Here is a 25,057-nt window from a genome sequence, read left to right on the forward strand (position 1 = left end):
TGGTATTACAATTATCTGATTTTCACAAGGCACACAGATGAAGTACCTACACAACCTATCACAAAGGTGTGACATAGCTGAGTAGATATGACAATGATGATAAAGATCATGTAGGCATGATTTCTGTTCCAGTCTGAAATAGACACACTTGCACACAATATTTATTTTATAATCGGGGATTATCCCTGGAAGTTGGTCTCCATTCGGCACAAAATGTCTATTGAGTATAGTTTAGATTTCTTTTTCTGTTGTGTTCAGCCAGAAAACACTGCAACAATGTGGCCTGTAGTCTCCTATTTTCTCCCCGCATGCTAGTCATTTTGTCCACTTTGGAAGGATCAATTATGTTGACATTTAAACCCAAGACCTTCTGGGCTTGAGTCTGTGCCCAAACAACTGAAGTACTCAATCTATTTTTGTTTTATATAGCACATACTTCAATGATCGTTCTGAGGTGGATGCTAGGTTTTTGCATGGTAGAAATCTATCTCCTGGTATTGTGTGATCCTGCTGTATATTTTGAAGTGCAGTTCTTTTTAACATATTTTTACTTTTATATATTAAAGAAAAAAAATTGTACAGTTTCCGTTTGCATCTACATGACAGATTTTTAAAAAAATAAGAGTCCTTGTGATGGAAGCACTCTCTTATATCAAACTGATTTAATAGAAAAGGAGGATTTGCAGTTAAGTAATAATACACTACACTTTATCAGACTTTACTTAGTGTTCTGTGGACTGAAATAGTATAGGTGATTGGCTGAGGAGCTGTGCTGTGTGAGGATAATAGTTTTATTGCTCAATAATTGACAACAGTGAGCGATAGTCTTCCATTAATGATGTCAACAGGCAATAGACCAGTAACTCAATGGCTTATGATGTCACTGAAGCACAGCTGGAGAGAAATAAATATGTCGGATCCTATTGATCTATGTTTAAGAATGACATCACATGCACACCTTCCTGGCAATGTATTCTGGATTTTCTCTTGTAAGTTATTTTATATTTTCTTATCTTTAAATATCCCTATGCCATGAACCAAACCCTGCCCAAGGATAAGCAAACTCCCTGTTCCCTCCTGATACTATTCTGAAAGCAGGTGATAGAAGGTACATGCAGCGTCTTGGGGCGACTCGGTTTTCAATTTCTCCTGCTTTGCTGGGAGCACCTGGTTTCTGTTCTTCATCTACTCCTGACAACGTTGATGAATCTTGCTGTGTATAGAATCACTGGTACAAACCCAAAACCTACCACAGTGCACTGCTGTTCTGTTGTGCTGTGACTCCATGCTCCCCCCTTTTTCATTAATCATTAATCCATTAATTGTTTTTCTCCCCATCATTAGAATGCTGGCACAAGCTATGATCTTACTCCTCAATGTATCACTGATTTCTAACTATTTTATACATTTTACATTAACTACTCCTATTGATTTGATTTATTGCATAAATTTGATATTTATACTGTAATACAAATAAATGATTATGTGCAAAGTTGTCTGCCTAATTAAAGTGCTTCATTCAAAACGCAATTTTTTTTTTGGAAGTGTACCTTTCCTACGCATCATACCCTGGACGAGAGACTATATATGCAGCCTGCTCCCTCATGCAACTCTGAAACTGGTTGCTAAGATTCTAATTGTGTGAGACAGGCTTAGGCTCATTGACTTGCTCATTTCTGAACAGAAAACAATTTTTCTCACTCTGAGGAAAGGCTTGGCATTACTCTTGTCACTTCTCACTGATGACCTGGTTGAGATAGGGAACATGTTGTACAGGCAACCATACACATCTGGAAACATGGTACAAATTATATGCCAAAATTCAAACTACTGCACATTGTACAAGTGAAGTGAATCTTGCAATTACCTCCAGTCAATTACGGAATTTGTTACTGATTCTCACTTCTTGGGAAATCCAGATATATTTCTCCTTGTTAAAATAACATCTGTCATCTTAGCTCCTAACAGACAAATTAAACTGATGACTTTGAGACCTGTAGCGTCGGCAAGAAATTACATTTATTTCACTGTCCTAGAGCTTCAGAAATAACCAACAATATGTCTTGAATAATTGATTTAGTTTATGCAGAAGTTACCAAAAAAGCTTGGAACCAATATGAACATAATAGTTACTTTTACACATTTTTATAAGCAAGGTGAGGTTGTCAGTGGAGATTGTTTTTGTTCAATTTTTTTACATCCAGTGCCAGCATTGAGGCTCAACAGGTCAGGCATAAATGTTCAATTAAGTGTAATACAGTGACATAACAATGGGCCACATTTTCCTCTGAGGGAAAAAGGGAGAAATGCCAATTTTTTCAATCACAATTTACAACTTGCACACACAATTGTGTAAATGTGCAGTTTTGTGTGATCCCTCAACATGTAATTTCATTCATGGTAACAAAACATAGTAGCCAATTATGGCACATTTGCAATATTGACCTTTTAATGTTTCTCAAGCAATTAATAAGATATGTGTAAAAAGCACTGTGCTGACAGAAAGAAATGAAAGCACAGCTGTGGCGAATAAAGTAGTAACAGTGAAAGTAGCAGAGTTTATATTATACAGGCCATGATGGAAAAGAGAATGTACTGCATGAAGAAATTTTCATGGGCCATATCTCAATTCCTATTGCTGTTCTGTTTAAATGCAAAACTGGTACATAATGACAGAGTGCAGTGTGGAACAGCTTGTGGCTCATTATGTATGAGCACACATTAGCTGATTAATTCAGGAGGGAGAGTTAGTAAGATGTTGGAACTGGAGATGTTGGAGTGGTATGCAGAAGTACTGATATGTAGCATATAAATTATATATGCTATAATTTGGATGAGCATTCCGTTAGAACAATATACTTTAATTCATAAACTTCATGGGGACCCCACCCTCCAAAAATGTTTTAACATTATCTCCCTTCAGGGAAAAAGAGCTGAATTTATCCCTCTCAAAATAGTGTAATTAAATAAAACAACTTCTTACAATTATCTTTTCTGTACCAAATGACAAGTCTTGACAAGTTTCCAGATTGTATCCCATGACGAGAGCGGACTCCCATATTTTGTGCATGGAATGTATTTAACCTTTTGATTGCTCGCTCTAATTTTCCATTGTAACTGGTGCTAAATGTACCACACCTGAAGTTTCAAAAAGCACTGTAACCATACTAATGTTGAAATGTAATAAATGCCCACAGTAATGTCTAGAAGCCTGTGGACAATTAAGATATGGGGATGGGAAAGAAAAAGATGTTTCCTGCTTCCACAATATGTTGTACACAAAGGATGTTTCCAGCAACCCCACCCCCAAAAAGAAATAAAGCAGTGACCGTACCATCATTGCGGAGTAGGCAAGGTCAAGACTTCCACTTGCTCATGGCTCATTTTCCAGGGTCTGGGATATTTAATATTTTGGGCAAGCATAGGTGGGCCTGCAGTCCCTCCCCAACAACATTTTTTTTAAATGCCCCAAAATATTGAATGCAGGTAATACGATTGATCATGCTGCCACCTTTTAAAGGTTAAATCCCCCAATGCCCTTAGCACCGCTGGACACACACATATCTCTCACACCCAGTGTTGCTAGAGCACATATTATGCACCACACGCTGCTTCAAACAGAATATATGGCAGATGCAAAAAGGGGCAGGAGCCCGGTGTAACCAGAGAGGAAATTCAGCCCCAAGGAATGTAATAAAGGGGAAAATTTAGAGGTATTTGCATAGTTGTTAAAACAGCTTAAATTGTAATGTTTAATCTATCCCAGGATTTCTTGTGTGGGTAATATTAACTCTCTAACTCGAGGCACTTGTGAGTTCTTTGATTATAAGGACTAGAGCATGGAATGATGAAATCACTGTCTGCCCCTGCAACCAACAAGGGGGTAGATTTTCCACTTGCTGTTATAGAAACCACACAAATGTTATTTCCATTGATAATCGATGGAAATGAAAATGGATCTGTTTCTATAAGGGTTAGCTAATCCTCAATGCCAGTTTTATGCTCACACAGCAAGTTGACAATCTACTCCAAGACCTTTCTTCCAATGTGGCGTCGGTTGAGCTGATTTTTGTTCTATGCATTCATGAGCGTAGACATATGTAATTGTGTAAGTTGCTGCTGGCACAATCAGTGGTTGTCAATTCTGAAACTGAGCAAAAATGCCAGCTGAGAAATGTACATGTGCATGAGCTTGACTCTGGAACCTAATGGCCCTCTGTGGCATTTGGGCCATGATCGCATTTAATATTAAATGCGAACCCTAAAAAAAAATTTCCCCACATTAGGGTTAGGATAAGATTTAGAGTTAAGTTTAGATGTAGACTTAGATTTAGGGTGACTTTTTTTGGGCAGAAACCTTATTTTATTGGAGAGTTTATGGTGGGTGGGGGGTGGGTTAGTAGATTGTACTTTGATAGATTCAGCAGGGACAGATTTTCTGGGGTGATTGTATTGCATGACTTTATTTGCTAACATAAGCACCAGTCACAATGCATCAGCTACTACACGCTTGCAAATGCAGATACATCACTTTCACTATTTGCCCACGTGAAGAAAACTGTGCAGCAAGAATATTTTAATGTGTCAGCCTCTGGAAGAGATGGGAATTTAATTTGCTTACTTTACATGTTTGAAATTGTATGGAGTGAGGTTTTTTTAATGTATAAGGTTAGCTGCAATTGGTCAAAATGTACAATAACACTGAGGATGTCAATAGAATATTGATGGAACTGTTTATTATTATTGTAAAAACTACCAGTAAAAAGTTATGGAGTCTCACAGTGTAAAGTAATGAACCCTGAATGTCTCTTTTAAGCCTCAGGAAAAAAAATCAAAATGTTTTCCACCACAATGAACATGTATCACCTACAAAGTAGAATAGCGTTCTAAAGTCAAGCAGGACACACCAAATATAAAGTTGAAAATATTCCAAAGAAACATATCCCATGTGACCCTCCCTTGAGGGCGGGAGGGGAAGGAGGAGACGGGAGAGCGCCACTTAGAAAGGAGGAAGGGGAACTTTCAATTTGGTGCCTATACCCTTCTTACATATACTTACTCAATAGACTAATCACTACGAAGAAAGTTAAACTGTTCATTAAAAAGTATTAAGAAATGGAGCATTGTAAGTTCCGCGCACATGAAAGTTGATACACTGAAAACTAACATTGTAGCTGCTCCCATCAGTTCAATACTGGTGCAGCTCTGCACCCAATTCCGGTACAAGCAGCCGGAACTTATTGAATGGAACAGGATTGCACCGTAAATTTACAACAAATAATTGGAGTCAAGCTGACTCTTTAACATACTGTGAGACATGGGCGAGCCGGAGTGTGCGGGTGGTCCACAATATAACACCGTCTACAGAGCCGAGCTGGTTGCGCAACGGAAGGCAATTTGCAACTGGGATTTGTAATTTTTCATGTTGCCGCAATACCAATAAATAGCAATAATCTGCAAAAGTGGCACGAAAGGAAGTGCACACATCAGTAATGATCAGGATCTGGATGTCTCTTTACTTTCCTACAGTTCTTTTTGCTCCGTTGTGTCTCTTAGAAAATTTGTTAATAAAAAAAAACTTAATAAAACTTGGGAAGTTACTTCCCCCCCGGGTGGAAAGGCTGAAAGTTGCTAAAGCCACATGGTACTTAGATCCTGAGGGTCGGAGATACTGGCCGGCCGAAGCTCGAGTTACTAGTTCAGCCCTTAACTTGTTCACAGATCAGACATTAGTTGTGATAAAGTTACCCCCGTTATAATAAAATCACTTTCCACCCTTTCAATTCGCCCAAATAATGCATGTTTGTCTAAACCAATCACTTATTTAAGTAACACATACAAGTAGTAGTAGTAAGAATATGATGGGGCTTTCGCCGTTTTGAAGAAAATTCTCTGAAACTGTAGCATAGGAAAGTGATAAAAGGAGACCTTAGTCCCAAAAGTTGTAACATAATAAAGCGAGATTCTGCAGTCCGTGCATTTCTATAGACAACAATTAGGATTGAAAAGTTAAATACCCTAAAATTGCATTTGACATCTATATAATATATATATAGTCCCCTGTACAATATTGGAGAAGATGCTGTTATTTGCTCATAGACTTTACATGACCCGCCCACCCTGATAATTGTTCACTTTGCCGGTGGTGATAATCTGATCAAAATCAAGTGCATTCCCCGCTCGGCGGAAAATTGAAGTGAAGTTCAAAAAAAACACAGGAAGACTTTTTAACAAAACACCTAGGAGCCGGGATCGGCGGCGTGGCTCTAGCCCCTGAGTTATTAGCTTTGTTTTTTAGTTGCATTTCTGTGTATTCTTTTAAGTGGCCAGTTGAGGCGGGAATCCAGCCCGGATATTTAGTGGAGCCGAAGGAAAATAAAGAGAAAATATCGCTTCAATATCCCCCAAGATGGCCGCCAATGTGGGATCGATGTTTCAATATTGGAAGAAATTTGATCTACGGCGGCTCCAGGTTAGTGACAAACCTCCACCTTTCCACGGAATATGAATTGTAAAAGTGGCTCCTGCACGGGTGCGGGGCCGAATCCGGCTTTTAGTGCCACTTTGCGAGAGGAAATTCATGGCTTCCGATTGATACGTATTAGAAATTGATCCCTGCCTTTGTTCAGTTCAATCATCGATCAGCAGCGCAGCCAACATGGTGCTGCACTCGGGCTGCGCACCGCCACCGCCAGCCCGCCGTCCCTGCTACTGCCGGCCACTTTGCAAGAGGCTCCCCCAAAAAAAAAAAGTACAAGTTGATTAACGCAGTTTAGCGGGTATCGTGAGTTTGGGAAATAGCATTATATATATAAAAAACAAACAGGAAAGGGTGGTCATTCAATGAGATACATGGCTCTACATTGGATTGTGGAAATTAGCCTTGCCACATCGCTTGGTTGCTCGGCATAGCCTTGGTTTTTTTTTGACTGTAAGCTCTAGCTTTTTGCAACATAAGATCAGCAGCAGATCATCGTTTTTAACTGTATTCCTTAAATGTTTGTTAACTTTTTTTTTCGTACCTCATACTTCCGATTTCGTGATGTGTTAGCTACTAATGTTGGACCGGACTTTTATTTATAGGCAGTAAGGTCAAGCAGCATCTCAATGACCATTCGCTTTAATATAAACTTCTGTGGCGGATTAATTAGATAACTTTGTCCTTTTTAAAAATTACTATTACTAAACAGTTATTTTTCGGGTTGGACTGTAATCGCCAAGTGGAATGAGTAGGAAATTGACTCAAAAATGCAATTCGTGATTTTTTAAAAATGCAGTTAATAATATTTAATGTAACAGTCACTTACATTTGCTGTAATATATTTGCTGAAATACAGCACAAAAGATGACCGTGTTAACGTTTTTAGGCTAATTTTAGATTTTGAGTGTCCCGGTTCTAGTTAACGTAACTTAACAGGCAATTGCCTGGTATTTTGTAAATATCTGCGGAATTGGATAGTTCATCTTAGCGGTGTAATTGTATTCGCTTCCTAATGTTTTGTAAATCAGACTCCAGCACTCAGACACCAGCGCTCGGTATGATTGATGTTCTGTAACATAGGAAATGACAAGAACATTTCAAAGAAATGAAAGGGAAAAAAAGGAGGGAAAATTGCCCTGGGCAACCTGGAGCTCTTGACATGGGATTAGGATGGTCCTATGACTTTTCGGACTAAGCTGCTGGATGCAGATGTGTGGTCTCTAATGTTTATATTTGGCTTATTCGTCCCCACTTTGTTTGCTGCTGTATTTTATTGGGGATGTTATGGATGTGTTGAGCTGGGAAGTGAGCAGCAGTGTCGCCTTGGCCAGGCCACATCTGATGGCGCCGCCCCTTGATTGGGGATAGAAGGTGACCTTGCCAGTCTGCTGCCCTCCCTGAAAGCAAGCCTGCAAGCTCCCAACAGTTCATTTATTTGTCTGAGCTTGTATGTCTGTGGAGTTGGAGACATTGTTTATCCAAACGGCAGGTGAACTGACACGATTAGTACGACCGTCATCCATTCGGAATATAGGTTTGAATCTGTGTGTTAACAGTTGTTTCTCCCCCTCCCCCCGTTTTACTAAATCTGTGTAAGTCAAATTAGTAAGTGGAGACTGAGGACATTTGAGAAGTGAAACTCACAGAATTTAACGTCTCTTTCACAGATCGATTGATTTATAATTTGCAAGTAACTATTTTAGAATGTTTTTCCTGAAACCCTCCTTCCACTGAAAAAGTATTTTTAGGTTTTTCTCACCAAGGCTGTGTCACAAGCAAAGACATTTCAGTGAGTTTTGGTTTCCTGGGTTTACTGTAGCATCTTCTTGTGCTTTAAAGATTTTGGAGGGGAATTATTTCTTAATGGGGAGGGGAGGAGTGACAGATTCCAAAAGTAGAAAACACCAATGTGTTTCAAAAGCAACTCTGCAGATCTTTTACTTTGAAATACAGTTTTTTTTAAAAGGCAGATTGGATCATTTGCTAATTTTTTTTTTATTTGTAAGATTTTTATCCCTTTCCTCTTTCCCCTGCCCCCAAAGCTTTCTCCTGCCTTTTCCTGAAGGTACTGATCTTTTCTGGGATACGATTCTATGGCTACCAGGTAGCCTCTGGTACTTTACTCATTCTTCGTGCATCATCCCAGGAGTGAATGACAACAGGCATTTTGACCAAGTGGGGTACCACAGTCAGGCCTGAGCCTGTCTTCACCGGATGTCCAGATACATACATCTAGCAGGAGTCGCTGGATAATGCTCAGAATTGGGAGCCCTAGTTGTCTTTTTTTAAACCTCTCCTTAAAACAGAGACATTGAGCCAGTTGTAGTGCATCTATTTTTGCTCCAGCTAATGCTGTACAGACCAGGGATCAAATCTGGAATATTCTTGATCTAGATGACTCGGTTCTACACTGGTGGTACATTTACCAACTGAGCTACTGGGGGAGACCTAAGATTTTTTTTAATAATATGTTTACCAAGATGTGTTGGATGTATTGATGGTTTTGGCTGAAATTATATCTAATCAACTCAAACTTGAAGGGCAACAGATTTTGTACGGCTGGTGTTGGCCAGGATTAAACAGCAGAAGTGTATCTGACATGTTTATTTTCTGAATTGCACAAAGATTTATAGGATTGAACAGGACAATGGCGTTCTCTGTCTCCCATCCCTGTACACACACATTGCCATCTGGTGATCACATTGAATAGCAGGGGCTCCTATGGCCTTCAGTATTTTACTTGTAGAGCTTTGAAATAACTGTTATAACTCGTTACTGAAAATGACATGCAACACATTGATGAGGCATTAACTATTAAGCAGATCTGCCGCATTTATGGTGATACTGTGATTTTTGAAGTTTGTAGCTCAGTAGAGCTGAGAATACTTCAGCTAAATTTTTTAGTGAGTAAAGAAACATTATTTGACTAAATGCACATCAATGTTAGTGAATTTAATCTGTTTAATTGATCAGGCAAAACAGTGAATAGAGAGTAAGATAGAGAGATGTGAATGGAAAAAAGTTTTTTTTGTCTCTAACTTTTCTGTAACTCCCTTCACTAGTGATTGATGATTTACCACATATATGATGACAAAGCCAGAGTATAGGTTGGGTATAGATAAGAAATGGTTTTACCTGAAGAGATTGATGGGATCAATTTGACAAGAGAAATTGCGACATTACTAAAAGACAGATTACCGTGCTCTGGAGAGAGTGGTAGTTCTCTCACGTTCCCCTCTAACTATTGTGTGTAAATGGGATTCATCACTTTTTGAAAATAAAAACTTTTTAATGTATTTTTATTAATCAATGTTGCTTTGGGGTGAACTTCTAAATTCTGGAGAGAATGTACCCTTTAAACTCTTCAAATTTAAAATTTCCATTTATTGGGGGGGAAAAGAAACCAGGGTGGTATTGGAGAATTGTCCTTTACTCCTGAGATCTAGTCCCGATGGACTGTCTGCCACTTTTATAAGGGTCCTATATGCAATAACTTTTGGCAGTTTCAGCCCAGTTCCAGTGGACATAGACCACAGCACATAACTGCCCATTATTTGTTACTAAACTGACAGAGAGCCCACATGAATGATGTGGAAAATAAAAATGTCATAATGGTATGGCAGTGGCACTCTTTTATAGAAAAAAATACTTGCATTTATACAGCATCGTGTGTCAAAATGTCTCTCAACCTTTCACACAATGAATAACTTTGGAAATGCAGCGATTGTTAAATTGTGATTAAGACGCATGTTTAGGACAGAGTTGAGGGAGCTTTACTCTGCATCAAAAAGTGTGATAGCATTAAACACGCTCAGGTCAGCTATCACTGGGTCTCCAAAGTGGAAAGGTGTACAATTTCCCAGTACCAAAGATCCTTCCCTCCATTGCCTAAAAAAAATCTGATGGACTTGCGACGATAACGTGGCATTGTGCACAGAGAAAGCAGCCAGAGGATTTGTAATTTTCTATTTATTAATCTGTGAAATGAAAGGATAGCATTTCAAAAGAAGACTTTGACTTTAATGTTATTTATATTAACTAAAATGCCTGATGGGAATGAGGGTTAATAATGGTGTTTATTAGATGATCAAATTGGATGTAATAAATTGTAAACCTGCTGCGTGCGTGTGATAAAAAGCATACACCCAACCGCATTGTCATGAAGTACACCATGTATACAACGGCTGTTTTTGAAATGCATGCAGGTTTGTTGAGTTTTTGTTTTGTTGAATGTCTTGTTTTTTTTTTAAAAAGTTTGTACTTCACTGGATTCTGTTGTACAGTAGTGTAAGATAGTGTGTGTGTGTGTGTGTGTGTCAGGGCTTTGTAGTGTTTTGATTGATTGGAGAAAGAAAGAATTGGAAAAAGAATGAACTTGCATTTGTATAGCACCTTTCATGACCTTAGGACACCTCAAAGGGCTTTACAGCCAATGGAGTACTTTTTTGAAATGTAGTACACGGTTGGAATGTAGGAAACGCGGGTCCCACAAACAGCAATTAAACAAACGACCAGATCATCTGTTTTAGGTGTTGGTTGAGGCATAAATGTTGGCCAGGACACCTCCCCTGCTCGTCGAATAAGGCCATGGATCTTTTATGTCCTGAGAGGGCAGACGGGGCTTCATTTTAGCATCTCATCTGAAAGACAGTGCAGCACTCCCTCAGTACTACACTGAAGTGTCAGCCTAGATTATGTGCTCAAGTCTCTGGAATGGTGCTTGAACCCACAACCTTCTGACTCAGAGGTGAGAATGCTACCGCTGAGCCAAGGCTAAAACCTAAAAGGTTGTCTGTGAGTTTCTGAACCTTTTTTTGCTTGAATGTTTCTTTTTTTCCTCCTATTTTCTCCCCATCTCTTCTCCATAAGTGGTTGTTGACTCCTTGCTGGGCTACAGTTTTACAGGTGCCGTCTCTTTGTTAGTCTGCCCAAGCTCTTATTTATGTTCAACTTTATCATTGAGTTTTGACAGGCTATTCATGGGGGTGAAAGGGGGATCATAGCTCAATCCTGTCATCACCTGATGTCCCCACCTGTACTTCCAGCAGGGTTACTGGATATCAAACAGGAGCAGAAACCCCATCCCATATATTTCTGTCACCACCCCCCTTCCTAACCTAGGCCAAATTTATCATCCCTACTGCCTCCCTAGTTGAGATCAGCTAATTTAGCACAGATTAGGGATCAAATTTGGGATTGTCCTGGCCTGCATGATTTGTGCTACTCACTGGATAAACTCACTGAGTCACCAGTGGAGTGGCTGTCTGGGCATTGGTGTTCACCTTGAAATTCTAGCTGCAGATCTCGTGTATTGATGTCAAAACATATATCTGATGTGAATTAATTTTGTAATATATGCTGCTGGTGGGATTTCTAAATATTAATGTGTGATGTTCCAGATTGGCAGCTGGACTGAGGGGACAGGGGACCAGTGAAGCAGAATATTGCCTCGTTGTCTTAGGGATTGGTTAGGAAGTTATTCTGAAGAAAGTATCACTGTGATGTCTTCATAACGTGATCTTTTATATCACCCTGGAATGTGATAACTTTAACATGGGTGGGGAGGGACGATAGCACTTCCAGTATAATTGGAATTTATTCCAGGAATAACTGCAATATCGTATTTATTTTTCTTCCTGTGGCAAAATACCCATGATGGCATGGGCCAGATTGAGAACTGGCTGTGTGTTTAATGCTAAATATCATTCTCTCACATTGGATCTCTGATGCACTGTTACCAGGGGATGCTGTTTTCATCTCATGAGAAAAGTGGCTAATTCACAAGTAGAATTAAAAACAAAACAGCATTATTAAAAGTATATTCTGTTTATGCCATGTGCTGAAAACCATTTAATAAAAAGTAACAAACCGTTTCCTGCTACTCCTTTCAGTTCGTTAACTTGTGTCTCTTTCTTTTGGCAAATGTTGGGTTTATGAAAGTGAGTGAGGTTATTGCTGGGAATGAATATTTTCTCATTTTATCCAAAGTCCATATCAGCTCTTTGTAAGGTCAGGTAACGTACAGTATGATTCGGAATAGGATTCCTCAACTCTGTTTAAACAATGTAACTTCAATCCATTGTCTGAAGAACTGAATTTCTACCTTTATGGCATTTGTATGACCTTTTGGTTTTCCATACTAGCTACCCGCAAGTGAGACTGGCAGTGATCTAACTTTGGGTATTATTGTGTTGTGGATTTGTATCCCCTAACTGCTGAACTGAGACTGATCCAGATCCTTTCACTTGAGACCCTTTCAGCTAAGAAAGGAAACTTTTGGCTTATTCACTTTGACCAGTGTTGTCCAATAGAAATCGCTGACTAGCCACAGGCACTCATTTTAGTAGAAAACACCTTACCTACACTCACACAATACAAGTAAATGTACTTCACGTGTATATTTACTTAACAAACATCTACCACCATCTAATAACCAAGGAAGTAAAGCACACTCTATAATTAAAAAATACTTGCACACTCTGCTTATTTTTCCAACCGATGCACATAAAGGTTATAGTTCACGTGCATACGCTGTGCGAATGAGTATTGAGCTCACAGGCTCAACCGCGTTGTCTATTATTCTTTTTTATTTACTAAACAGAAATGCAATTTGCCACATCTGGACTCCCAATTAGCTATATGTGGCTAGTGGCTAACGTATTGGACAACACTGGTTTAGACTGGATTCAAACCCAACTGGTATAGATAAAAAGCCATAACTTCAGTAGTTTACCGTTAGGCACCAAGTTGAAAATTGCCATGGGGGCTCCCCAATGGCTCAGACAGTAAAAGCACAGTGTGTTAGAAACCAGGAGTATCCCATTTTATGCTGAATTAACTGATCTCAGCCAGGACAGTGATAGGGGTGCTACATCATTTGTCTCAGGATCCCCAAATTAGTGCATAAGCAGCAAGATATCTGATTCTTATCGCTTTCCAATTGAGTTAACACTCACTGTCTAGGTTCACACACGGAGGATGGACACTTTGTGAGGTATTGGGGAATTGTGAATGCCGAAGAAAATGTAGAAGATGATGATTTAATGCCTACAGGAGAGGAGAAGAAGAAATGGGGGAGAGGAAGAAAATCCCCATAAGTGGCTGGGATAGACACAAAAATAAGGTATTTTTATTTGCTGGTGATGCAGTTAGTGTCCGTGACTGAGTGGAGGCATGATTCAAACTGAAGTGTGATTTGCCCCAAGGATTCTGTCATAGTTCCCCCTTTTACATTTGGAATAATTCTTGTTGCTGTCTGTCCCTCCAATGTTTGCACATCCCTTTTGTGTTGGTGACCAAAACTGAACACAGTATGTCCAACCAGTGCATTGTATAATCCCAGGGGACTTGTATTCCACTATTATTGTTACTTATCGCAGCATTTTATTAAATTTTTAATTGCCTCACCTGTGCTAATTCTGTTTCATTTTGTACTTGTATCACTCATTGCCCATTATGCTTTGCATTTATCTATAATATATTAAAAATCTTAACGTCTGCGCACACTTCCCATCAGATTTTTCGAAGTTCCTATGTCCACATTTATAGTGGAAACTGTATAATTACAACGTGACAGGTTTACATACTGTTCCACCAGTGAAGGCACTGCAATTTATTCATTTTTCATGGGCAGTTGTGATTACGTATATATGCGTAGGCATTTATAATAGAAAAAATGTTAACAGGAAATTCACGTGAACATTGAGTTTTAATATATTATAGATAGGAACTAATTCCAAGACCTAAAAATTAAATTATGTCTGCATGTCCTACTTAATTATTTTCTGCCCTCAAACCCTGCTTCACCTGAAGACAATAATTGGTTTTGGCTCCCTTTGTGCAATGCCATAGGAGATTCACTGGCCAGTATTACATTTTAGCTGCCATCTGACTGCCAATTTGCATAAATAACCCCTATTGTATTGTCAACTGCATGTTTGATAATCTCAGGTTCAGTTTCACTATCCCAGGTCACTTATGTAAATCAGAAACAGAGGTCCAGGCACTGATCACTGTGGAACTCCACTCCACTCCTCCCCATTGTCCAACATTACACCTCTAACTGGTGCTCTTATTTATTGTTTATTATTCAGTGCGGATTATTTAGCAAGTCTGAGGCCGTACAGTGTTATGGTCAGACCAGACCTTTGAGAACTGTGTTCAGGTCACCAAGACACCAGGGAAATGTGCAAGCACTTAAGGCAGTGCAGTGAAGAGCCATAAAACTGAATCCTACTGTCAGATTGAGTTATTAGGATAGGTTTAAAAAAAACTTGTTTCTTACAGCCTTAAAAAGAGGCAAACAAAAGGGGACCTTCTAAAGGTGTATCATACCAATAGAAAAGGTATTGTAAGTTAAACCACAACTGCAAGACAAGGAGATGTAGGTATAAACCGATAAAAAGCAAATGTAGGATTGATGTCAAGAAACAGTTCTTCATGCTGGTATGGCCTTCTGGCCATGGTACTGGAGGCAAAAACTCAGGAATGATTCGAGAGACAATTGGGCACTATGATTGGGAGGGGAGGTGGGGGGGACATTGTTTTCTGTTGAAGGATTGGCTAGATCAACCAAATGGCCTCCCATATCTGTACTGATCTTGAGAAGCCTTTCATGTGGAACCTTGTCAAAAGTTTCTGAAAGTCCAAATAAATTCATAAAGAATTCCATTGTCTGTTTTATCTTTATCTTTAAGTCCCTCAAAGTCAAAGAGGCTGTTCAGGCATGGCTTTTGCCCTTCTAAAGATAGGTTGCTATTTCTTCTTAGGCTGGAGGAATACCTGTACAGCAATATCTTTTAAAATGGTTTCCATTACTTTCCCTGATATAGAGGTTGGGTTACTAGGCCTACAATTGCATAGAAAGGATTTATTTTCTTTTTGAATATATGGGTATTAAGTTTACCTGCTTCCTGTGGTAACTAGCAACTTTTTAACGATGATAGCCAGTGCAGTACAAATCTCCTCCCTGGTCTCCTTCGACATGCTTAGGTATATGCCATCGGGCCCAACGGATTTGTCTTCAGTCCTTCTAACTTGTCTACCTCTACCACCCCGATCTTGAAATATTCTATGATATTTGTACCATAACAATTAGACATCATTATGTTATACTCCAGTGAATATCTCTAGAAAGTATTTAGTATTTTAACTTTTTTACAACTCAACTTCACCACCACTTTTATCTCCTAGACTTCTAATTTTCTTTCTTACTCACTCTTTTGATTTTACAACACTGGAAGATGCTTATTATCATGCTTGGTTTCTTAGCTATTCTCATTTCCAGGCTAGTTTTTGCACTTCTAATATCTTTTAAAATCTGTTTCTGTATATTTTTTGCATGCTTTTCTCAAAGTTCACCCCTCCTTTCTCCCAAAACGCTTTGTATATTCTGTTTCTTTCCCCCTCTAATTTCATCTTAATTGTCCTGTTTATCCACTTTGTGGATTGCTGAATATTATGTTCTGATATTTTTCTCATTACTTGCTTTAATGAAGAAATAACGTTTTAAACGATCCTTGTTACTGTCCATTTTGAGTATAGAAACAATTGCAATCAAAATGCTTGGTAAATGTAAGTAGTAATATTCTCACCTGATTGTGTGCAATCTGTGTTCACATAAATCATACTTGAGGAAACTCAAAAGCAGTGTATTCATATTGGTACATTTGTATCTTTCTCATTAAAATAATGATGCTTCTGTGCATCTGGGCTTTGACCAGTGATGTGCCATAGGATTGTTATGTTTGAAAAGTAGTGCTTTAGGGAAGACGCAGTGAAAAATGGTACATAATTGCCCAATATTACCCGATTGATTGTATTGCTAAACAATGTGTTGGGTCAGCGAGTTTTCTTTTTCGTAAGGGTTAGAAAAGTCTAAATTATTTATTGTATCACGTTAACCTTTGATCAGTGGCAGAAAAATATTTTGCAGTACTGGATACCATTTGAGATGTGAAGCGTTGGATGGTTGAGCAGGTTGCAACACTGGACTTCATTCCTGGACCTGAGTTCAATTTGACAAATGGGATTGAAGTATGCCCCAAATTCACTATCTTGTGTAGCTGGTATGGATCCTCTTACTTTAGAGTCTCTGTGATTATCATCGTCATAAGAAGCATTGCTATTTTCCTGTCAAAGATACTTCCAAGAATCTATGAAAAACCAAAGATGAGAAAAGATCATTCTGCCCATCAAAGTGCATCCCTTTAATAAGTTTCCCATCTTAGTATCCAATTATAGTTTGAACAACCCTCGAGTTTGTCTTTCGCCTGTCCAAACATTTGTTACTTTGAATAAAGAAATTATTTCCAAGTTTACCTTTTCTATAATTTAAATTCCCACATTCTTTGCTAAATATTTGGATTTCCCATAACTGCTACAATAACAACTTGCATTTATAATAGTGCCTTTAATATAGAAAAAACATTCCAAGGTGTAATCAGAAAAAAAGAGTGCTGAGTCAAAGAAGGAGATATTAGGAGGGGTTATCTTCACCTAATATTATCTATACTATTTAGTACTTTATATATACCTTGATATGGTCCCTTCTTAATATTCTTTCTGAATTGTAACCATGACCACCTCTAAATTTTCCTCATAGCTCTTGGGATCAGTCTTGTTGCTCTTTGAATCTTTTTCAGTGGGACTTAATGTGGTCACCAGAACTGAGCACAATACTTCAAATGGATGCTGTGAATTTTTGATGCATCAGTTGGTCAAATAGCCATTGTTGCAGTGGTAAAATGAACACTCACAAACAGTCTGTTTCAATCTGGAATATGGTTTTGTGGGCAGATTGCAAAGGGTCCTCCAGGTGGTAAATTATGGGAATTAATCTTAAGGATTCTAAAGCTTGAAACAAACATTGAAAGCCGTTGCTGTGGACTAAACCTTGTGATCATTTGGATAGAGCCAAATGGGGAATGGCAATAAAATTAACAGCACCTATTTTGCTTTGCTTTTTTCCCCCCACAAGGTTACATGCTACAGTGACTCCCATGATGTGATATAAAACATGACGTGAAAGTCAGGAGCCAGCAGTCAATACATTTAGAACTTGGTGTCTTCCAATAATAGTGGGATGTGAAGTCCACTATTTTGCTTTAGACAGCTGAAAAATATTGAAGTTAATGTATCATTGTGCTAGATTTGTGAAATCTCTGGGGTGGGCACAGTCTCCCAGTGTATTTGCAGCATTTAAAAATGTCATTCTTTTTGAATTGGGAGAAGAGAAAGATGAACTCTAATCTTAATTACTTAATTCTTTACCTTATTTCTTTTCTGTCTTGGTTTTGTTTGTGGGAGGGATGGCAGGCCAGTTGAGGGACTGGGTGAAACCAGTAGTCACTGAGCAACCTCAAATTTAACATGAAGGATTGCAATTGGGAAGGAAACACTCCATTAAATGCTTTAATTAGCCACGGTGGCTATTTGTTGTTGTGGAGAGAGACATTGCTAAAATCGCAACGACTGGAATAACAACATCGCATTCCATTAAATTATGACTGTCCTTTGAAGGTACCAGTCACTCTTTGATTTCTGTCTTGGCAGGTTCCATTGTGAAAACAATTTTCTGATAATTGTTATTATTGTAATATTAAAACAATATTGTATGTTGAGTGTGACATGGTTGGAGATTTTTAAAGACTGAAGTTAGAAGTTGCTCTGAATATAACACATCACTTCATTGGGTGATGTAGTCACACCATTTCACACTTCAGAAAATCTTTATAGAGAATTACAATCACTATACCTTTCCCAGTTTCATTGTTTTGTCCTCACACTCAGTTACTTCTGTAGTATGTCTCCTATTTACCTTCTTGGCATGCTTACTGTGTGTACCCTTGCTGTTCTGCAGATTCCTCTGATCTTTCTCATACTTGATGCAATGTTTTTTTTACACTGGCTTGAAAGCATGGATGAAGGTCTGAAGAACTGAACTGTAAGGAGCATTACAATTATTAATCTGCCTGAAAAGTTCATTTGGGGGAGAGGTCTGTTAGTTGGAAATGAAAATGCAAAACCATTAGGGACAAAATATAACCATGTTCAATTCATACAATAACTTGGGGTGGTAGCTTCACATACACATTTAAAATCTGGACTAACCAATTGTGCAAACACCAAAAACATATATAGTACTGATGCTTCGAGTAATGGCTTGGTACTTTTGAGTAAAGATTTAAGGGGTTACTGGAGGAGGCATAGCCAGGTAAATTCATGCTTTACTGTCCCACAGGCAAGCTAAGTGGACCAAAATTCCCCTTCAGCCAAGTTCTGAGAAACGACAGCAAAACTTGCAGTTCAGAAAACTAACCGGATTCAGCTTTTTCCCTCAAGTGCACGTCGCTATATGACCCCATGCAGAAAATGCATGTCACCTGTAGCAGTAATGCGAAATGAGCCATTAGTTTACCTGGATTCATAGAACAGAAACAGGCCATTCAGCCCATCAAGTCTGTGGTGTTTTTCTCCATAGCAGCCATGTAGTCTAATCCCACTCCCCTACTAGCTTCCCATAGCCTTTTTAATATTCCTGTTTTCCAAGCAACTGCCTAGTTCCCTTATAAAAGAACTTACTGACTCTTCTTCAACAATGGTTTGTGGCAGAACATTTCATATTTTAAGCACTCTCTGTATATAGGCATTTTTTCTTGCCTCCCTTTAATTGTTTTTGTGATTATCTTAAGTTTGTGTCTTCCCTTTACTATCTTGTCGCTCAGTGGAAACGAGATTACCTTCATAATCTTGAGACCTCTCTGAGGTCATCACTTAATTGTCTTGGTTCTAGTGAAAAAAGCTCTAACTTTCTAAGTCTGTTTCCATAACTTTAACCTCAGGATGCAATGTTGAGTGCACACTATAAGAAATACTTTCACAAAATTCTAAGACCGGGATTGGAATTAGACTCAGTGACACTGATTAGGAGGCATAGCTGAGAACAGTTAAAAATATTAAAATGGGAGGCATGTTGCTTAGTACCTGTCTCTGTCCTGACTACACCCTGGACTGAGGCGCAGGCTGCTTTTGTTGACCCTTTTAAAGATTCCAGATAGTAAAGTTTTTAAAAAGTGCACATTGTATGTGATAAAGTGTTGGGTAGGGCTAAAAAAAAGTACGGTACAGTGGAACGAGACATACAGTCTAGAGGGCATCAGATGACTAATCTTGCTTATGTGGGTAGAAGCAGATTATTAATCCTTCCTATAAAATGCAGTAGGTACCTGTATCAGTAAATGCTGAGGAGCTGGGAATCCAGCATTTCCCGATTATAGTACTGCTGGCTGTCCAATTAAATGTCTGAAGCTGAGCTTCAGCAAAGTGACCATTTTTCACCTTGCGTATTCCTAGCTGGGAGTCTCTCTCCCAACTTGTTCAGTGCGCTTGTAGTGCAATTATTCAACGTGCAGTTGTTGTAGCAAAATCTTAATGAGGTAGGGCAAAGCTTTAAAGAGGTGGGATAACTAATTAACTACTAGTCCACTTTGTGTTTATACAGTAGCTGGACAGTGCTGCTTGTGACAGAAATTTTCATTTCTTACCTCTATGCATGCTTATGGAAACAGAGCAGGCTTTATCTGAACAGTTACACACATACCTGCAGTCACTTTTTCCACGATGTGGGGATGCTGGTGATGGACTGGGGTGGACAAATGTAAGGAGTCTTACAACACCAGGTTATAGTCCAAAAGCTGTTGGACTATAACCTGGTGTTGTAAGACTCCTTACTTTTTCCACTGCATTTGCATGGGTCTGTTCTCCTACACGATAAAATACTGCCCCAGCCATAACCCATTCAGCATCACATTAGTACAAACTCAGCAACCAATTTAATTGTTATTTTAATGTAATTTTCTTCCTAGCTATCCCTCCATCTTTGGCCGAGCCACTTCTGCCACCAAGATCTTGGCATGGCTGAGAACAGGAACCACACAGAGTGGGGATTGAACTTGTGTCTGTTGCTCACTGCATGGTTCTGAGTGTTAAGACTGTAACACACAGTCTCTTTCCCCCTTCTTCACAATCAGCATCAATTAATGTGCAACAGGTTAAAGACACCTGTAGAAGGCTGATGTCTGACTAGGTATCTGGTTAAAATTCCAAATTTGGACTTGGTGTTCCTGATTTGGTGAAAAGGCTTTGTTGTTGCAAATTTTCTGTGGGGAGTCTTCAACCAGCCTTGGTTAGTGGACAGGGTGTGTAATAGGACATGGATGGTGCCTGCCTGAGTCAAGCAGAAAGAATGTTCAGGGAGGAGGGGTTGAAAGTGTATGCAGTTATAAATAACTATCTGAGCTGCTAAACTTTGTTTTTTTATGATCCAGTTGCTATTTTTATCAAATGGCAATGTGAGACACATGTATCCAAATTATAAGTTTAATTTAGAAATACATGGAAATACATAGAAGTTACAGGGCATTTGGCCCAACCAGACTGTGTTGATCTCATTGAGCAAATAGTTCTAATCATATTTACACACCCTGTTCCCATATTCCTTCAAACTATTTTCCTTCATCCACCTATCCAATCTAATTTTAAATATTGACATAGTTTAATTTTAAAAAAACTAATTTCAGAAGGACAGTATGAACTATGGTTTGAATCATCCCCCTTAAGAGGAACCCATTGCACAAACCAGGAACCCCATAACCACCAGATGGGACTGAGACACTGGGACTGAGACCTTTGCGTTAAAGTGCTTCCAAACTCCAGCATGAAGCCTACCCCTGACTGGAGTGCATGACTGGAGGCTCCAATGTGATTCAGACAAGTTAGGTGAGTGGGCAAGAACATGGCAGATGCAGTATAACGTGGATAAATGTGAGGTTATCCACTTTGGTTGTAAAAACAGGCAGATTATTATCTGAATGGTGATAGATTGGGAAAAGGGGAGGTGCAACGAGACCTGGGTGTCCTTGTACACCAGTTGCTGAAAGTGAGCATGCAGGTGCAGTAAGCAGTTAGGAAGGCGAATGATATGTTGGCCTTCATTGCAAGAGGATTTGAGTACAGGAGCAGGGATGTCTTACTGCAGTTATACAGGGCCTTGGTGAGATCACATCTGGAGTATTGTGTGCGGTTTTGGTCTCCTTATCTGAGGAAGGATGTCCTTGCCATGGAGGGAGTGCAACAAAGGTTTACCAGACTGATTCCTAGGATGGCAGGACTGACGTATGAGGAGAGATTGGGTCGACTAGGCCTATATTCACTAGAGTTTAGAAGAATGAGAGGTGATCTCATCGAAACATATAAAATTCTAACAGGACTAGACAGACTAGATGCAGGGAGGATGTTTCCGATGGCTGGGGAGTCCAGAACCAGGGGTCACAGTCTCAGGATATGGGGTATGCCATTTAGAACCGAGATGAGGAGAAATTTCTTCACTCGAGGGTGGTGAACCTGTGGAATTCTCTACCACAGAAGGCGGTGGAGGCCAAGTCATTAGATGTATTCAAGAAGGAGACTGATATATTTCTTAATGCTAAAGGGAGCAAGGGATATAGGGAAAAAGCGGGAACAGGGTATTGAGTTAGACGATCAGCCATGATCATTTTGAATGGCGGAGCAGGCAAGGGCCGAATGGCCTACTCTTGCTCCTATTTTCTGTGTTTCTATTTATAACCGCAGAGAATGCACAGTTGGTGACTAATTCTAGGAGACGCTGGTTTCATTCTGACATGGAACTAACGGCATAAATATGTTAACAATATAGAGGCTTGACTACAGCATTTAGTCAGGACTGAAAAGGCATCATTAACATGACATTTTAAAGTGCTGAAAGTCAAACTATTGCAATCATGGTAAGCACATTTATTTTGGACAGATAGTGATTGAAACAAATTGTATTGATGCACAAAATGTGACTTGAGACTTGGTAAATGACCAATGTGCTAAAGAAGTTTGTCCAATTCAGATTGTTTTATACAATTTGCAAGCTTCTCCCTTCCCTTAGGATAATCAGATAACTGCAGGCTGTTTACATTACTGGAGATGTATACGGGAAGGAAGAACCTTTCACTTGCAAAGGTCACTACACACAATGGAGCCCAATGTCTTCATTTCATGACATCCCAAAATCCTCTGTTCTCAATTATGATCTTAGTTTTTACCTTAACTAGTCCATCTCCATTGCATTGCACACAGTAAGTTTAAGACTATGGTTACTCACTTAGCTATCTCTGATGTCTTTGTTGTTGCTCTTTCTCCCTGTCTCTCCTCTTCTGCATATGTCTATCCCTTCTCAATTCTTTTTCCTCTTTTCTGTTGGGTAGGAGATGGTGTGTGGTGTGGCGGGAAAAGGAGCAGTTGCAGTGGAGTTTGTGTCTCCTGATCACTCATGCTTACCCTTTCACCTTCCCCTACTTCCGAGCACCCCCAATCCTATCATTAACCCTACCTCTTTGAACTACCACTCAACCCCTGTATCCTTCTCGTCCCTATCCTCCACTGTCTTTCACCATACCCTTAACCTTCCTTCCACTTTCCCCTACTCCCACTTGCTCCCCCCCCCCCCTCAGAGTGGCTGCCATCCCTTAACCACGCCTCCCTCCTCCTCCTATCCTTATCTCTTTCCCTTAAAGAGGCATTGTTTACTTTCAAAATTCAACTGGTGCTTTTTTTTAAAAAAAGAGATCAAATTCGAATGAGGAAAGAATATGTCTTTCTCTCTCTTTGTCTCTGTCTCCACCTGTCTCATAGAAAAGGTTCTAATTTCTAACACAATCAACAAAATACAAATGCATAATTGGTTTGCTTCAAAAGTCAACTGGTGCTTTTTTTAAAAAAAACCTTTATCTTTCTCTCTCTCTCTCTCTCACACACACGCTTGGGGAAAAGAACACCTAATATAAGCTTTTGAAATTTGTCCTTTGTTTTTAAAAATATTTGAAGAAAAACTACTGAGCAGGAAGGGCTAGGGGGTAAAGAAAATTACCCTATCAATAGAGCTGACTGCCTGAACAGTACTGATTCATCTTACGAAATTAGGTGTATTGCATATGCTCAGACTGCACAATCCAATTTCTGCTCAGAGTTACCGTTTTGAGCAATAACCAAAAGTAGCAAGTCCAATCCGAGGCACTTGGGAGAGGCTGATGCCTTTAAGTAAAAACTTTAATAAAGGCATTAAAAGATACAAAAGAAGAATTAGGGGATACATTTAATCATATTATTGTGAAATATGTAATTTTTTGAATTTTTAAAATTTTGTTTAAACCCTTACATTAGAAATTTCAGTTACTGAGGGGGGGAAAATGGCCAATTTCAAAAAAAAACTTCAAAAATTATCTTGAGCAATTTGTGGCTAGACTATGCAATCACAGGATGATATACTCTCACTATGAAATAGCAGCTATTATGTATCACACAATGTGACAACTTTAACATTGAAAGTACCCCTCTCATTGCCTCCTACGGGAGTAACCTGCAGATATGTGCAATGAGTTTACAATGAAACATGTGCCCCGCATACCAAATGTAATTATCAGCAATGTATTACAAATGTGAGTGGTCTGCAGATTTTAAAGGTAGCGCTGTGAATATAACTAGAGTGTAACGGGGGCGCCCCTAATGTTGTGTGACAGCCCCATTACTGATTTTTCAGGAAAAAGTAGAAAGGTGCGTCCTTGGGTGGTTCTCTTTACACATACCAAGTTTTAAAATAAAAAATCATCGGATAGCGGTTATTGATCTAAATTATTGAATGGAAGCGCAACTCTGCAGTTCAAAGTCTACCCGCTGCTAACCCGAAAGGTAAATAATCTCAATAGAGTTAGCAAAGGATAAGTGAAGTATTTTTTTCTCTTGGCACCTGATCGTAAAGGAAGCCCGAAGAAAGAAGCAGCACGGGGTGGTGGAATCTTTTACACATATCGGCGCATATAAATAAAGGAAGCCCGATAGGACGGGAGGGTGGAAGGAAGCATTGCCGTCTTAAGTTGGTCAGCAGCACTCCCGATGTAAAGGAGCAGGAGTGGCCTTCCGCAGTAATAAAGAGCAGGTCGCACTTTCAAACGGGAAACCCATTCAAAAAGCGATCCTTCACTCTCAATGAGCACTAACCCCTTCTTCTCATTGAGCTTCTGAAATCAGAAACAACTCATGGCACTTCCAGCTTCTCACTCAGAATCCAATCAGCACTAACTCCCACCCTGAGCCAAAAAATCTACCCTATGGAATGCCCTTTCTCCCCAATTAAAAAAAAGTACGCTCTCCTCCCTCTCCCCCATAGGGATTGATTTGGGCCTTGGATCAGTGCAGCTATACCCTCCCACTGAGAGGAAAATTGGCCCTGGCCCAATAGCCCCTTCTCCTCTACACCTGCACCATTTCCTCCTCTTCCCCAATCTCTCCCCATTCACCTTCTTTCCTCCCTGCCTGTCTTACTCTTTTGCCCTCCATTGTGAATGTGCTCTTGCCCAGTGTCACGCACCCCTTTTATTATCTTTCTGTAGCTCCCATTCCTGCACTATCCCTTTCTTTAATCCCCTCCACATTTTCTCCTCTTTCCCCCCCACCTTTCGCCCTCTTTTTGCCCCTTCCCTCCTGCCCTACTCTTCTCCTTTCACCTTCTCT

At 39.4% G+C, this 25,057-nt stretch overlaps 1 protein-coding gene across 2 annotated transcripts in view; it reads left to right on the forward strand.

Moving 5' to 3' along the window:
* Positions 1 to 6,065: 6,065 nt before the first annotated feature.
* The window catches only part of cux2b (cut-like homeobox 2b), a 220,943-nt gene continuing 201,951 nt past the window's right edge, over positions 6,066 to 25,057 (forward strand). For both annotated transcript variants that reach the window (XM_068005849.1, XM_068005850.1), the window contains exon 1: positions 6,066 to 6,472. In XM_068005849.1, coding sequence (XP_067861950.1) covers positions 6,410 to 6,472 — 63 coding nt within the window. In that variant the 5' untranslated portion in view covers positions 6,066 to 6,409. The remainder of the gene's footprint in view (positions 6,473 to 25,057) is intronic.

Source organism: Heptranchias perlo, chromosome 25, assembly GCF_035084215.1.
Source record: "Heptranchias perlo isolate sHepPer1 chromosome 25, sHepPer1.hap1, whole genome shotgun sequence".
Classification (NCBI taxonomy): Eukaryota; Metazoa; Chordata; class Chondrichthyes; order Hexanchiformes; family Hexanchidae; genus Heptranchias; species Heptranchias perlo.